Source organism: Anomaloglossus baeobatrachus, chromosome 2 (genome assembly GCF_048569485.1).
Source record: "Anomaloglossus baeobatrachus isolate aAnoBae1 chromosome 2, aAnoBae1.hap1, whole genome shotgun sequence".
In the NCBI taxonomy this organism is placed as follows: Eukaryota; Metazoa; Chordata; class Amphibia; order Anura; family Aromobatidae; genus Anomaloglossus; species Anomaloglossus baeobatrachus.
The window spans coordinates 30011415-30026523 of record NC_134354.1 but is presented as its reverse complement, the minus strand read 5'-3'; the positions used below and the strand labels follow the sequence as shown (position 1 = coordinate 30026523).

At 50.4% G+C, this 15109-nt stretch overlaps 1 protein-coding gene across 1 annotated transcript in view; it reads left to right on the top strand.

Annotated features, from left to right (window-relative positions):
• The window catches only part of LOC142285822 (interferon-induced GTP-binding protein Mx1-like), a 105607-nt gene that overhangs the window by 76137 nt on the left and 14361 nt on the right, over positions 1 to 15109 (top strand). The window contains exon 17 of the mRNA XM_075333302.1: positions 9907 to 10119. Coding sequence (XP_075189417.1) covers positions 9907 to 10119 — 213 coding nt within the window. The remainder of the gene's footprint in view (positions 1 to 9906; positions 10120 to 15109) is intronic.

The following is a 15109-nucleotide window of genomic DNA, read 5'->3' as shown; positions in this document are numbered from 1 at the left end:
GACTGTACGAGTCCACGGTGATGCCATTCGGGATGAGGAATGCCCCTGCCACCTTCCAGCGGATGGTCAACACCCTGCTCAAGGGACTTGAAGGGTACGCGGCCGCGTACCTGGATGACATTGCCGTCTTCAGTCCCACCTGGGAAGATCACCTAGAGCATCTAGCACAGGTGCTCAGGCGGATCCACCAGGCAGGTTTGACCATCAAGCCGGGAAAGTGTCAGCTGGCCATGAGCGAGGTCCAGTACCTCGGTCACCGGGTAGGCGGGAGAACACTGAAGCCCGAGCCTGAGAAAGTGGAAGCCATCGCATCCTGGCCCACCCCCAGGACCAAGAAGCAGGTGATGTCCTTCTTGGGGACCGCTGGGTACTATAGGAGGTTTGTTCCATGCTATAGTAGCCTGGCAAAGCCCTTGACGGACCTCACCAAGAAGAAGCTGCCCTCTGCAGTCGATTGGACAGTGGACTGCGAGACAGCCTTCCGGGCCCTAAAGGACGCCCTGTCCAGCCCGCCCGTGCTACAGGCAGCCGACTTCACGCGGCCGTTTGTAGTACAGACCGACGCCAGTGACTTCGGCCTCGGTGCGGTGCTCAGCCAGGTGGACTCTGCGAGCCAAGAGCACCCAGTCTTGTACCTGAGCAGGAAGCTGTTACCAAGGGAAGTGGCCTATTCCACGATGGAGAAGGAGTGCCTGGCCATAGTGTGGGCCCTGCAGCGTCTGCAACCCTATCTATACGGGCGCCACTTCATCGTGGAGACGGACCACAATCCCCTCAGCTGGTTGCACACCGTCTCTGGGACGAATGGGCGATTGTTGCGATGGAGCCTTGCGCTCCAGCAATACAACTTCACCATTCGCCACAAAAGGGGCCGTGACCACGGTAACGCAGACGGGCTGTCCCGACAAGGAGAGGTCGCGGACGGGCGCACGGGGGAACACCGGAGTGTGCTGCCCCCTAGCGCCCTCAAAAGGGGGGAGGTGTGAGGCAAATCCCGGGATATGAAGATGAATTATGACTTCCAGTCATAATCGCTCATCACTCCCTGGCAGTGCCCCCTCCCTTCTTGTCCTCAATGTCCAGCATCTGTGAAGGTGTCACATCCCATGGCCATCTCCTATGATATGGAAATTAGGTGATGTGGGAACAATGGACACAGGATGACTCCCTGCCGTGACCCTGTGGTAGGAGCTGCTATCTAATTAGCAAGCTTGGAAGTATCCAGACAGAACAACTCCAGTAAAAAATGGTTCATATCTCGCAAGCCATATTTCCGATAAATATGGCAACCATAAAAATGGTGTCTCCGCATGCGGACGATGCTGGCACACCCTTTTTATGGGAGCGGGAGCTTGGGAAATACCCCAGGCGTGATATCAGCCAATGGGGAACTAGTAGACAAGTCATGAAACCTCTCGTTCTGTAGCTAAATTCATAACTGTCACAATGAGAGCATTGGCGTCCGCCTACGACGCTCCCAGGCCAAGTTATGGCCATATTCCATGTTGTGGATTTTGTCCATAACTCCAGCCAGGGGTGGAGCAGTGCTCCCTCTGAGGTCACGAAGGTAGGAGTGGACCTGGATTTGCCCAGGTTGATAACCCTACTTCGGCCATTTTCCAGTGTTCTTTCGCTGGGGGTCACGTGTAGGAAACATCTGTGGGAGTTCCTAGAAACCTGGTCTACAGCGCCCCCCTGTGGCCAGACGCACAAGGTAACTGATTGAATTGCATACCTGTTTGTAAACCATGCTTTATCTGTAACTGTACTCTGACATATGTATATTCTGTAGATCTCCTATTGTATATATTGTAGTTTCTAGTGTGGCTTTAGGCCGATTAAATTATATAATTAATCTTGGGCTGTTCTGTTATCTCGATCTTGAATCCCACGTCTGTGTGTTCGGCTAATAGTTACCGTGAAGCGGTTGGTGGCAGCGAGTTGTGCCAAGGATTATTGTGGGGAGGCCAGTGAGATCCGGGGAGGTTTTATATATTCCGCCCGCGGAGGTCGGGGGAATATATACCCTACTCTCACTGGGGACCCTTCAATAATCGGCATAAGTAGTATAGCGGCCTCCTTGCTTATTGTCGGGCAATTCCATAATTGGCCTGACTATAAGAGGGGCGCTAGAGAGCGCGTCACGTGCTCTGTCTGTCGGTCGGGAGGTATAAAGGAGGGGTGACCCCCCACTTGTTACCCCCCGATTGTGACGTACTGGTAGCCAGCGCGGGGGATTTCTGAGTGACCCCCCCGGTGGTTCGTGACAATAGGCTTCTAATATACAGTGATGCTGAAGGAACCGGCGGGGGCCCTGCCAAGGCTGGGGGTTATAGTTGTGTCATGCCCAACCGGTTCACTCTGTGAAAAAGGGGAAATGTCTGCAGGGGTGGTAGGAGGGTGACGGCTCCCAGGGGTGCTGTAGTGTTTACCGCTAGGTTCAACTTCAGTCCCAATAAAAGAGAGGCAGACTCAGGTTTCTTGTTCAACGCCTCCGCTTTATTCAGTTTGCAAACTTCTCCATCTTCCGGGACAGGGCACACTTTCATTACCGGACACAACCACTCCTTCAGTGCTCTAACCACTAGCCTCCACTCCGTGTTACTCTGCAGCCTCCTTCTTCCTTGTCTTCTTCCCTATCCCAAGTCTCCTTCCTTCTCTTCCTCACTCGTGCCCTCCCTATCTCTCCTCAACTCCCCCTTCCCCCTCCTGCACCAAACTATGGGGACCTTGTGCCCTCTAGTGGTAAGCTGAGTAACTCCACCCCAACCCACCTTTCTGTTTGGCTCCTGCCACCCCCTTACAATGCTGTATGCCATCGTTGGTATCTATATTTCATTTTTGAAAAGAAAAGACCAAATGCTTTACAAATAATCACTGTGCACACTAGTGGGTATCATGAAAAATCGAATTAAAGTTTCAATGCTGTACAGTGTGTGCAGAATTATTAGGCAAATGAGTATTTTGATCAGCTGCTGAGTGTCATCATAAAGAAAGGGGGCTATATTGGTTAATAATTTTTTGGGGTTTTGTTTTTTCATGTCAGAAGTGTTTATGTCTAAATTTTGTGCAGTTATATTGGTTTACCTGGTGAAAATAAACAAGTGCGATGGGAATATATTTGGTTTTTATTAAGTTGCCTAATAATTCTGCACAGTAATAGTTACCTGCACAAACAGATCCTCCTAAGATAGCCAAATCTAAAAACCCCCACTCCAACTGCCAAAAATATTGATTGAGCTTTGATATTTATGAGTCTTTTGGGTTGATTGAGAACATAGTTGTTGATCAATAATAAAAAAAAATCCTCTAAAATACAACTTGCCTAATAATTCTGCACAGTAATAGTTACCTGCACAAACAGATCTCCTCCTTAGAAGCCAAATCTAAAAACCCCCACTCCAACTTCCAAAAATATTAAGCTTTGATAGTTATGAGTCTTTTGGGTTGATTGAGAACATAGTTGTTGATCAATAATAAAAAAAAATCCTCTAAAATACAACTTGCCTAGTAATTCTGCACACGGTGTATACAATAAAATAACACAAATGGTTAAAATATTTTAAAAAGTACAATTTACTATACACAAAAAATTAAATGAGCTCACCATAAGTGGTCAGAAAATACCCACTACCTCCTGTTCACAATGGACTCTGGCCGTTACATGAAAATGTCTCATAGCATAAAGAGCAATTATGTAGTACAAGAAAGTATTTGCATGTATTAAAGAAAATCTATCTCTTGCTCAAAAAATATATTGTAGGCGTTCCTCCGATTCTCCGAAGTACCAAGTGAAAGGGAAGGGAAACCCTGTGTCTAGGGAAGTGGGAGATGGTGACCCCTGACCAAACCTACTGCTGGTCCCTTAGGTCCCTCACCACCATAGGTAGGTTCTGCACTTATGCGCTGAGCCGGATTCCATGACCCTAGGTATCCCTAGTGCTGGGCCCTAAATAGGGAACGAGAGGGATAAGCTCTTCGTCAACCACACTAAAAAGTATAGAAGACACAATGAGGACACAAAAAGGGTAAAAGCATGAATTACTTATCCACAGATGACACGGGGAGAAGTTCAGCCAAGTTTCATCAACGACACCACAGATGAAAGCAAGCCACCTGCTTGCAACCAGAGCTTGAATGAGCTAAATAATATCACCAGCACCAGTCCAGGGAAGATGGAAGTATTTTAGCACAAGGGGAATACTGATAATCAGCAGCTGTGTGGAAGGAGAGCTCAGCTGGGTTTTAAAAGGGGAAGAGATGAAAACCCAGCAGGAAAGCTACCTAATACAATGAATACTGACAATAGGAACAATAGAAAGTCAGGGATAATTTTGCGCAGCCAATTCCTGTGACCTTCTATTGCCAGACACCACATGACTGTCACCTGTGAGACACCGTGACACCGATCCTGCCGTTCTTTTGTGTTTTACTATGCATCGCTTCACTGTTGAGACATTCCCATTAATGTTTTTGCTGTCGGTATGTGAAATCTCTGCTTACAGACCAACTTGGCGTTTCTTCACAGTCTTGGCGTTTCTTCACAGTCTACTCAAGGGGCATGAGCTTTCCCCTTTTAATTCTAGACGATGCTAATCACAGTTTAACAGCTAATCCATCAGTCTCAGATGCTGTAGTTCTACATTCTGTGATTGACAGTATCTGCGGGAGAGAAAAAAAGCATATAACTCCATGGAGGACATGGCCATTTGCACTACAAGCGGAGATTTCATATACTGCACTCCAAAAGTGTGATGACTGTCACAAGGTGGCGCTAGACACTACTTGTATGCAGTAAATGGAGCGGTAGTCAGACAGGCCGAGATAATAAACCAGGAGGCGACGACAGTACACGGGGGGCAGACAGAGGCGAGGTCAGGAGACAAGCCGAAGGTTAGGGCTCTAGTAGAGTACGTACAAAGGGAGCAGGCGGGGACTTGGTCAGGAGGAAGTCCGAGGTCAGAAGCCAGGAAGTCACAACAGAAAGAGGGGAGGACAGGCAGACACTAGTAAACAACAGTCCGGAGTCAAGAGGCCAAGATCTGAACACTGAGGACCACGAGAACCAACAGCACAACTGTAACCAGAAAGTACGACTGGCAGCGTCCTGAGCTAACACGCTCCCTAAAGAAGCAGAGCAATCACCGGGAAGGAGAATCATCTGCGTGAGCACCTCCTAGGACAGCGTGGCACCCAGTGATGTGAAACAACCAGCAGAGCATTCATCCTGCAAAATGCTCTGCACCATAGGCAACTTATACTGGCTTCGCAGGAGAGCTTAGTAGAATAATACAGAATGTTCTGTACATAGGAATCATGACAAATAGTAACAAATTTCAATATTCTTTGAAAAGGAACGACGAGGTGCAAAAAGGAAAAGAGCTAGAGAATTAGGAGAGGTTGTGGATTATTACAAAGAATTTAATTGAATTTTTTTGAGCAGACGAAAGGTCCTCTTCAAAGTTGATATGCCGAAACTAGGATTAATACAAAATCCAACATTCAGCAATATAGTGCATTAGTGCAATAAATAAAGACTATAGAGTGCCTACAAGTAGTATTCAACCCCCTGCAGATTTAGCAGGTTTACACATTCGGAATTAACTTGGCATTGTGACATTTGGACTGTAGATCGGCCTGGAAGTGTGAAATGCAACAAAAAAGAATGTTATTTTTTTTTTCTTTTTTAAATTGTGAAAAGTTTATTCAGAGGGTCATTTATTATTCAACCCCTCAAACCACAAGAATTTTGTTTGGTTCCCCTAAAGTATTAAGAAGTATTTCAGGCACAAAGAACAATGAGCTTCACATGTTTGGATTAATTATCTCTTTTTCCAGCCTTTTCTGACTAATTAAGACTCTCCCCAAACTTGTCAACAGCACTCATACTTGGTCAACATGGGAAAGACAAAGGAGCATTCCAAGGCCATCAGAGACAAGATCGTGGAGGGTCACAAGGCTGGCAAGGGGTACAAAACCCTTTCCAAGGAGTTGGGCTACCTGTCTCCACTGTTGGGAGCATCATCCGGAAGTGGAAGGCTTATGGAACTACTGTTAGCCTTCCACGGCCTGGACAGCCTTTGAAAGTTTCCACCCGTGCCGAGGCCAGGCTTGTCCGAAGAGTCAAGGCTAACCCAAGGACAACAAGGAAGGAGCTCCGGGAAGATCTCATGGCAGTGGGGACATTGGTTTCAGTCAATACTATAAGTAACGTACTCCACCGCAATGGTCTCCGTTCCAGACGAGCCCGTAAGGTACCTTTACTTTCAAAGCGTCATGTCAAGGCTCGTCTACAGTTTGCTCATGATTACTTGGAGGACTCTGAGACAGACTGGTTCAAGGTTCTCTGGTCTGATGAGACCAAGATCGAGATCTTTGGTGCCAACCACACACATGACGTTTGGAGACTGGATGGCACTGCATACGACCCCAAGAATACCATCCCTACAGTCAAGCATGGTGGTGGCAGCATCATGCTGTGGGGCTGTTTCTCAGCCAAGGGGCCTGGCCATCTGGTCCGCATCCATGGGAAGATGGATAGCACGGCCTACCTGGAGATTTTGGCCAAGAACCTCCGCTCCTCCATCAAGGATCTTAAGATGGGTCGTCATTTCATCTTCCAACAAGACAAAGACCCAAAGCACACAGCCAAGAAAACCAAGGCCTGGTTCAAGAGGGAAAAAATCAAGGTGTTGCAGTGGCCTAGTCAGTCTCCTGACCTTAACCCAATTGAAAACTTGTGGAAGGAGCTCAAGATTAAAGTCCACAGGAGACACCCAAAAAACCTAGATAACTTGGAGAAGATCTGCATGTAGGAGTGGGCCAAGATAACTCCAGAGACCTGTGCCGGCCTTATCAGGTCTTATAAAAGACGATTATTAGCTGTAATTGCAAACAAGGGTTATTCCACAAAATATTAAACCTAGGGGTTGAATAATAATTGACCCACACTTTTATGTTGAAAATTTATTAAAATTTAACTGAGCAACATAACTTGTTGGTTTGTAAGATTTATGCCTCTGTTAATAAATCCTGCTCTTGTTTGAAGTTTGCAGGCTCTAACTTATTTGCATCTTATCAATCCTACTAAATCTGCAGGGGGTTGAATACTACTTGTAGGCACTGTATAACAGAGCCCCAGGGGAAGTAATGTAAGGAAATAGATGATTCCCACATCAGAAAAGCACAAGTGAAGTCTGTGTGAGCTAACATCGCCATCTGCTGGACAGAGTTTGAAGAATAGGAAGTAATATATTTGGGTGGGAACTAAGATATTGAGAAAAAAAATAAACCCCCTGAGGCCATGGCAGAATGAGAGTTATCGGACAGACTTGTACTGAGCAAGCTGACCTGGCTTGTAGCCGCACCCAGAAGTACAAGAGTAACATCATGCAGCCCCTGAAAGAGGTTGAACTTATGTACTGAGAAAGACGAGTTACGAAAGAGGAAGACCGTGTAAGCTAAAAAGGACCGAGTTACCAAAGAGGACGACTGTGTGAGCTTTAAGTTCAGAGTGACCGAACAGGATGACCATGTGAGCTGAAAAGACCAAGTTACCGAAGAGGATGACCGTGTGAGCTGAAGGAATCAAGTTACCGAAGAGGATGACCATGTGAGGTGAAAGAACCAAGTTACCGAAGAGGACAACCCTGTGAGCTGAAAGAACCAAGTTACCGAAGAGGACAACCCTGTGAGCTGAAAGGACCAAGCTACACCAAAGAGGACAACTGTGTGAGCTGAAAGGACAAAGTTACTGAAGAGGAGAACCATGTGAGATTAAAGGACCTCTGAGATTAAAGGACCAAGTTACTGAACAGAATAACCATGCGAGCTGAAAGGACCAAGTTACAGAAAAGAATGACTGTGTGAGCTGAAAGGACCAAGCTACCGAAGATGACAACCGTGTGAGATTAAAGGACCTCTGAGATTAAAGGACCAAGTTATCGAAGAGGACAACCTTGTGAGCTGAAAGGACCAAGTTATCAAACAGGATGACTTTGTGAGCTGAAAGATCAGGAAGCCTAGTTGAAGTATAGTGTACTTCAGATGGCTAGAGGCCAGGGGGTCCCTGTAAATGTACAGACTTAAGGGGGGCTTTACACGCTACGATATCGTTAATGAATTATCGTCAGGGTCACGTTGTTAGTGACGCACATCCAGCGTCATTAACGATATCGCAGCGTGTAACACTTACCAGCGACCTTAACCGACCTCAAAAGTGCTGAAAATCATTCCCCATGGAGAGGTCGTCCCAAAACCAAAAATCATTAATGGTTTGTTATCGAGGTTGTTCGTCGCTGCTGTGGCAGAACACATCACTATGTGTGACACCGCAGGAGCGAGGAACGTCTCCTTACCTGCGTCCTGTGGCCAATGCGGAAGGAAGGAGGTGAGCGGGATGTTACGTCCCGCTCATCTCCGCCCCTCCGCTTTGATTGGCCGGCCGCTTAGTGACATCGCGGTGACGTTGCGGTGACGCCGAAAGCACCTCCCCCTTGAGGGAGGGATTGTTCGGCAGTCACAGCGACGACGACGACCAGGTAAGTGCGTGTGACGCTGCCGTAGCGATAATGTTCGCTGCGGCAGCAATCATACGATATCGCATGCGCGACAGGGGCGGGTACTATCGCACTCGATATCGCTAACAAATGCTAGCGATGTTGTAGCGTGTAAAGCCCCTTTTAAGCTATGCCCTTGAGAGATGGTAGTGTCTGGTTCGACCTGCAGCTTATCAGGGATACTGAGCTGACTCTAATTAGAGGCTGTAAGGGGTACTTTGCACGCTGCGACATCGCTAGCCGATGCTAGCGATGTCCAGCGCGATAGTCCCCTCCCCCGTCGCACATGCGATTTCTTGTGATTGCTGCCATAGCGAACATTATCGCTACGGCAGCTTCACACGCACTTACCTGGTCGTCGACGTCGCGGTGACTGCTGAACAATCCCTCCTTCAAGGGGGAGGTGCGTTCGGCGTCACAGCGACGTCACTAAGTGGCCGGCCAATAGAAGCGGAGGGGCGGAGATGAGCGCGACGTAGACATCCCGCCCACCTCCTTCCTTCCGCATTGGCAGCGGGACGCAGGTAGGAGATGATTGTCGGTCCCGCTGCTTCACACACAGCGATGTGCGGTGCTGCAGGAATGCCGAACAAGATCGAATCAGCAGCAGGAGCGACATTATGGAAATGAACGACGTGACACAGATTACCGATTTTTGACTGTTTCACGCTCGTTCATCGTCGCTCCTAGACTTTACACATTGCGATGTCGCTACTGGCGCCGTATGTGCCTCACTAACAACATGACCCCGATGATATTTCAGTAGCGATGTCGCAACGTGTAAAGTACCCCTTACGGTTACCGCTGTAGATGTAGATAATTCTACTGCGGATGGTAGACTCTTACAGTACAGACACAGGCGGGTAGCGCACAGCACATATATTTGAATATTGCGTGGGAAATTGTACCATTAAAGTTTGCGATTTGATATTGTATTGATTATATAAGAATATAATATCTGCTGTTTCATAATCTGCCATTTCCTCACAATTGCATCTTGACTGTGGAAATTGTACATAGTGACTAAAAATCAGACTTGTTCCACTGTTATCACTGAGTCTGCCTTCTCTGTGCTGCTTCATCCATTTACCTGTTTAGAGCAAAGGCATACTTGGTCTATATGTTGCCACGCGTTTCACCATGTCACATGTGATGTCCTTATGGAGGACATTTAGCCTTTGGTCTATTTATATTGCTACGTGAGCATATGGCACCTAGAAATTATATGTATTGTGCCTGTTGATTTGCTACATCTATATTGTATTTTAGTCTATTTTTTCATCCTCTATTTGTGTGATTATTGTGGTTTGAGGTAATTCCCAGATTAAATTCTCATTTTAATTGTAAGGTTAAATTTGAAGAGATTTCTCACAGACAAAAAGAGGGGGCCGAGGAGATGATCAAGCTGCAGTTCAGAATGGAGAAGATCATTCACTGTCAGGACAGCCTGTACTGTAAGGAGCTGCACGGTGCACGATTGTCAGCTGCCAGCGATACTCCAGGAGAGCAGAGCCAGCTGTCCGTCAACCAACTGGTGCTTCACTTAAAGTCATACTTCCAGGTAAGTCCTAAGGCCCCGTCACACGCAGCGATATCGCTAGCGAGTGTACCGGCCCCTGTCGTTTGTGCGTCACGGGCAAATCGCTGCCCGTGGCGCACAATATCGTTCGGAGCCGTCACGCGGACTTACCTGCCTAGCGACGTCACTGTGGCTGGTGAACAGCCTCTTTTCTCAGGGGGCGGTTCGTGCGGCGTCACTAAGCAGCCGCCCAATAGAAGCGGAGGGGCGGAAATGAGCGGCCGTAACATCCCGTCCACCGCCTTCCTCATTGCCGGTGGCCGCAGGTAAGCTGTGTTTGTTGTTCCCGAGATGTCACACGTAGCAATGTGTGCTGCCTCAGGAACGACGAACAACCTGCGACCTCAACAATCAATGATTTTTTGAAAATGAATGACGTGTCAACGATGGAAGATTTGGTGAGTATTTTCCATCGTTAACGGTCGCTCGTTGGTGTCACACGCAACGACGTCACTAACGATGCCGGATGTACGTCACGGAGTCTGTGACCCCGGCGATATATCGTTATGTCGCGGGCGGGGAGGAGGGTGTCAGCACTGCGCTCCCCCCTCTGCTCGGGTCCGGCTGCTGCTGCTCAGTGGTGGCTCGAGCGGTGGGCCGGATCCCGGGGGTTCTCGAGCGGCGCTCCTCGCCCGTGAGTGAAATTGGATTGGGTTGTTGGGATATTGTCTATTGTCCGTGACGCCACCCACGGTTGTGGTGATTTGTTGGCACCACCGCTGCTCGGTGTGGGGATCCCGGGAATGATGGTGTGAAGCAGCAAGTTGTTGTGTTGCCCCTCCGTGGGTAGGGGTGGTGATCCCGGGGCCCAGTGATGAGGTGGGAGATGCAGGGCTTGGTGGGCGCAGGGACGCGGGGGCAGCGCTGTGCCTTGCGGCACTGTGGTACTCACTCAGCCTGAGACGTTGACACAGTTCTCGGTAAAACACACGGCTGGAAAGACGGTTCCCACGGACGGCTGCACTTGCTTTCCCCAGTAGGTGACGGTGATGTCCCTTTTCCTGCACCTGATGTTGTTGATGGTCTCGATGGGTTCCCACCGGTAACCCGCTCCCCGGCTTCAAGCTGGACCGGAGGAGCTCTACTCTTTGCCCGCAGGCGCTGGCCATTAGAAACTGGTGCTCTGGCGGTGGCGGTGTCTCTACTGCAATGGTTGGGCTGTTGCCTTCAATCGGGACTTGGTTGTTGGGGGATCGACGTCCCCTTCACTGATGGATTTGGCAAATTATGGCGACTCCTAGCCTTGCCGGGGTCCGAGAGGCCCCTGCCCTGGTGCTGACTGTCCTTTGTTCACTGCTCCAGACCGCCGGGCCACTACCCGTCCGCGGTCCTTCCAGGAACTTCCAAACGGTCACCCCTCCGGACAATCACCGCCGTTGCTGACCTTGCTGACTCTGTCCCGCATACGGCTGGACTAACTTCAGGCTTTTCTACTCTTTCTTTCCTGTCACCACTCTTACTGTCCTCCTTTACCACTTTACTTCCTTCACTTCCTAAACTGAACTTTACTCGAGCCCTGCCTGGGCTAAACTTCCACTCCTTCCACTTCCTCCTCCAAACTCTATCTGCCTGGTTCTTCCCGCCTCCAGGGCTGTGAACTCCTCGGTGGGCGGAGCCAACCGCCTGGCCCACCCCCTGGTGTGAACATCAGCCCCTGGAGGAAGGCAACAAGGATTTTGGGTTAGCTTTGGTGTTCCTAACTGGGGTGTAGGGTGTGGTGGTGTGATGACCTGTGACCCCTGGCTTGCCCAGGGCGTCACATTCCCCCTTAGCAAAATGCAGACCGTCCGCGGGCTGCCCGTCCAACACCGGTTTTATTTTTCTGAAAATGCATAAAAGGTAAACGGTAACATATTTACATTTTTAATAATTCTTCCCATACGGGAGGCACATTTCTTAAACGTTGCATAACGGTTCACGGTTACGGTTTCCGCTCTCTCCCACCCAAGCAACCTGGCCCTGATGCTGCTCCTAAAACCCAGGCAGCACCCCTTGTCCCCAAGTCCGGCACAAGTCACCCGAGCGGGATCTGTCCTTCCCCTCCAGAGGGTAGCCACCGGTTCCTTTGGTGGCTGGGCCCCAGCCTGCTCTGCTCAGGGCCCTCCCTCCAACCTGCCTCTCCGGAGGCGGTAATTGCGGAAACGGTAACGGTAAACAACTTATTTACAAGCCACTAACGTTTGTGGTTGCCCTGCAAGTTCTCGGGCTTGTCCATGAGCAGTTCCTCATGCAAAACAACTTTTTAAACGGTCCCCACGGGGACAACGGTGCCGGCTCCGGCCGGTTCAATCACTGGTAGACAATCAGATGACTTTTTCGGTATTATTTTCAGTTATCATCATTTTCAAAAACTTTCACACAAACTTAAACAGAAACTCAGTGGTGGCCCCAACGGGGGCTGCTGCAGCGGGCATCCGCTGCCCTACTCCGGACTTTCAGCGGAGGTGGGCCCATCTTCTTCTGACATGGGCTTGGTGTCAGGCCCAGAATCGCTATCGTCGGCCCCTGTACTAGGCGGGTGGCTACCAGCTGCCGTAGCCTCTAGGCTGGCTACTCTCATGGCCACAGTCACAGAGGGGGGTATGCCCGACGGGCCAGGCGCAACACGGTGCACGGGTGAAGAGGACGGAGGTGGCGTGGGAGCCAGAGGCAGACCGGGTCCCTCAGCCGCAGCGGCCGGTCCCTCGGGGACACAGGGGCGTGGGTCACTCACCAGCTCCTCCATCATGGCCTCCATTCCATATACTCGTGCAACAGCAGCTATCGCCTCCACCTCTGCGGTCCACTTCTCCATCAGTCTGCAGATCTGGCTCCGATAGTGGCGGCAGATCCCCGCCGTCCGGGCCCTCAGCCACGCCGCTGTTCTGGGCACCAGCTCGGTAGCCTCCGCATAACTAGGTGGGGCGGACATTCTTTGCCAGGGTCGGCGGACTGTGGGGGGGGTCTCAGCGTTTCTGCTTGTACCGCTACCTTTACATGCGTTCAGCCGCCATCGCGTCCCCCTTAGCTCTTTTCGGCCCCTCCTCTCTTGGGGCGGAGTTTTGGCCTTCGCGCCTCTGCTACTCGAGAAGACGCTCGAGCGGGAACTTTTCGCGCCAAAAATGGCGACTTCTGAAATTTTTCGGCCGGATACCTCCGGCGGTTACAAGGCGCACCTCTACTCAACGGCAGAGCGGTAAGATCCTGTTCGTGACGCCAAGTTGTCGCGGGCGGGGAGGAGGGTGTCAGCACTGCGCTCCCCCCTCTGCTCGGGTCCGGCTGCTGCTGCTCAGTGGTGGCTCGAGCGGTGGGCCGGATCCCGGGGGTTCTCGAGCGGCGCTCCTCGCCCGTGAGTGAAAGGGGATTGGGTTGTTGGGATATTGTCTATTGTCCGTGACGCCACCCACGGTTGTGGTGATTTGTTAGCACCACCGCTGCTCGGTGTGGGGATCCCGGGAATGATGGTGTGAAGCAGCAAGTTGTTGTGTTGCCCCTCCGTGGGTAGGGGTGGTGATCCCGGGGCCCAGTGATGAGGTGGGAGATGCAGGGCTTGGTGGGCGCAGGGACGCGGGGGCAGCGCTGTGCCTTGCGGCACTGTGGTACTCACTCAGCCTGAGACGTTGACACAGTTCTCGGTAAAACACACGGCTGGAAAGACGGTTCCCACGGACGGCTGCACTTGCTTTCCCCAGTAGGTGACGGTGATGTCCCTTTTCCTGCACCTGATGTTGTTGATGGTCTCGATGGGTTCCCACCGGTAACCCTCTCCCCGGCTTCAAGCTGGACCGGAGGAGCTCTACTCTTTGCCTGCAGGCGCTGGCCCTTAGAAACTGGTGCCCTGGCGGTGGCGGTGTCTCTACTGTAATGGTTGGGCTGTTGCCTTCAATCGGGACTTGGTTGTTGGGGGATCGACGTCCCCTTCACTGACGGATTTGGCAAATTATGGCGACTCCTAGCCTTGCCGGGGTCCGAGAGGCCCCTGCCCTGGTGCTGACTGTCCTTTGTACACTGCTCCAGACCGCCGGGCCACCACCCGTCCGCGGTCCTTCCAGGAACTTCCAAACGGTCACCCCTCCGGACAATCACCGCCGTTGCTGACCTTGCTGACTCTGTCCCGCACACAGCTGGACTAACTTCAGGCTTTTCTACTCTTTCTTTCCTGTCACCACTCTTACTGTCCTCCTTTACCACTTTACTTCCTTCACTTCCTAAACTGAACTTTACTCGAGCCCTGCCTGGGCTAAACTTCCACTCCTTCCACTTCCTCCTCCAAACTCTATCTGCCTGGTTCTTCCCTCCTCCAGGGCTGTGAACTCCTCGGTGGGCGGAGCCAACCGCCTGGCCCACCTCCTGGTGTGAACATCAGCCCCTGGAGGAAGGCAACAAGGATTTTGGGTTAGCTTTGGTGTTCCTAACTGGGGTGTAGGGTGTGGTGGTGTTGTGCTGTTTCTATTTGTCTTAGTTAAAACTGTTATTTAATGTTTTTCATGCCTGTCTCTGCTGCCATCTACTGGTCAGACTTTTCAGCTCCTCTGTTTCTTTTGCCCAGCCCATGGGAGTGTCTGATGACCCTCTTGCATCACTTCCGGGGATGTTCATTCCAGCCAGAGCTTTTGTGAGAGCAAGATCCCTTATTGGAGCTTCTAGGAGCAAAGTCTTCTGACCACGTAGTAGCTACAGAGGCAAGCATCACTGGAAGATTTCAATGCCAGGTACTTGGATTACTGCACTCTGCATGTCCTAACCTTTGGAGAAAATAAACCACCATTGTTTCATCTCAGCATGTGCATGTTTTCACTCTGGAGTGCTCAAGGTCCTGTCTGCCCTACCTATAGGAAAAACGAAGGTAAGATTCTCACAACCTCTCACAACTACGCGCCTTCCATCGCCTTTAAGTGGGGACAGAACAGTCAGAAGACTGCTTAAGAGCTCAATACCCCGGCTACAGATCCCTAAGAACCCTGTAACTTCCCATGTAATCTGCCTAGCAACA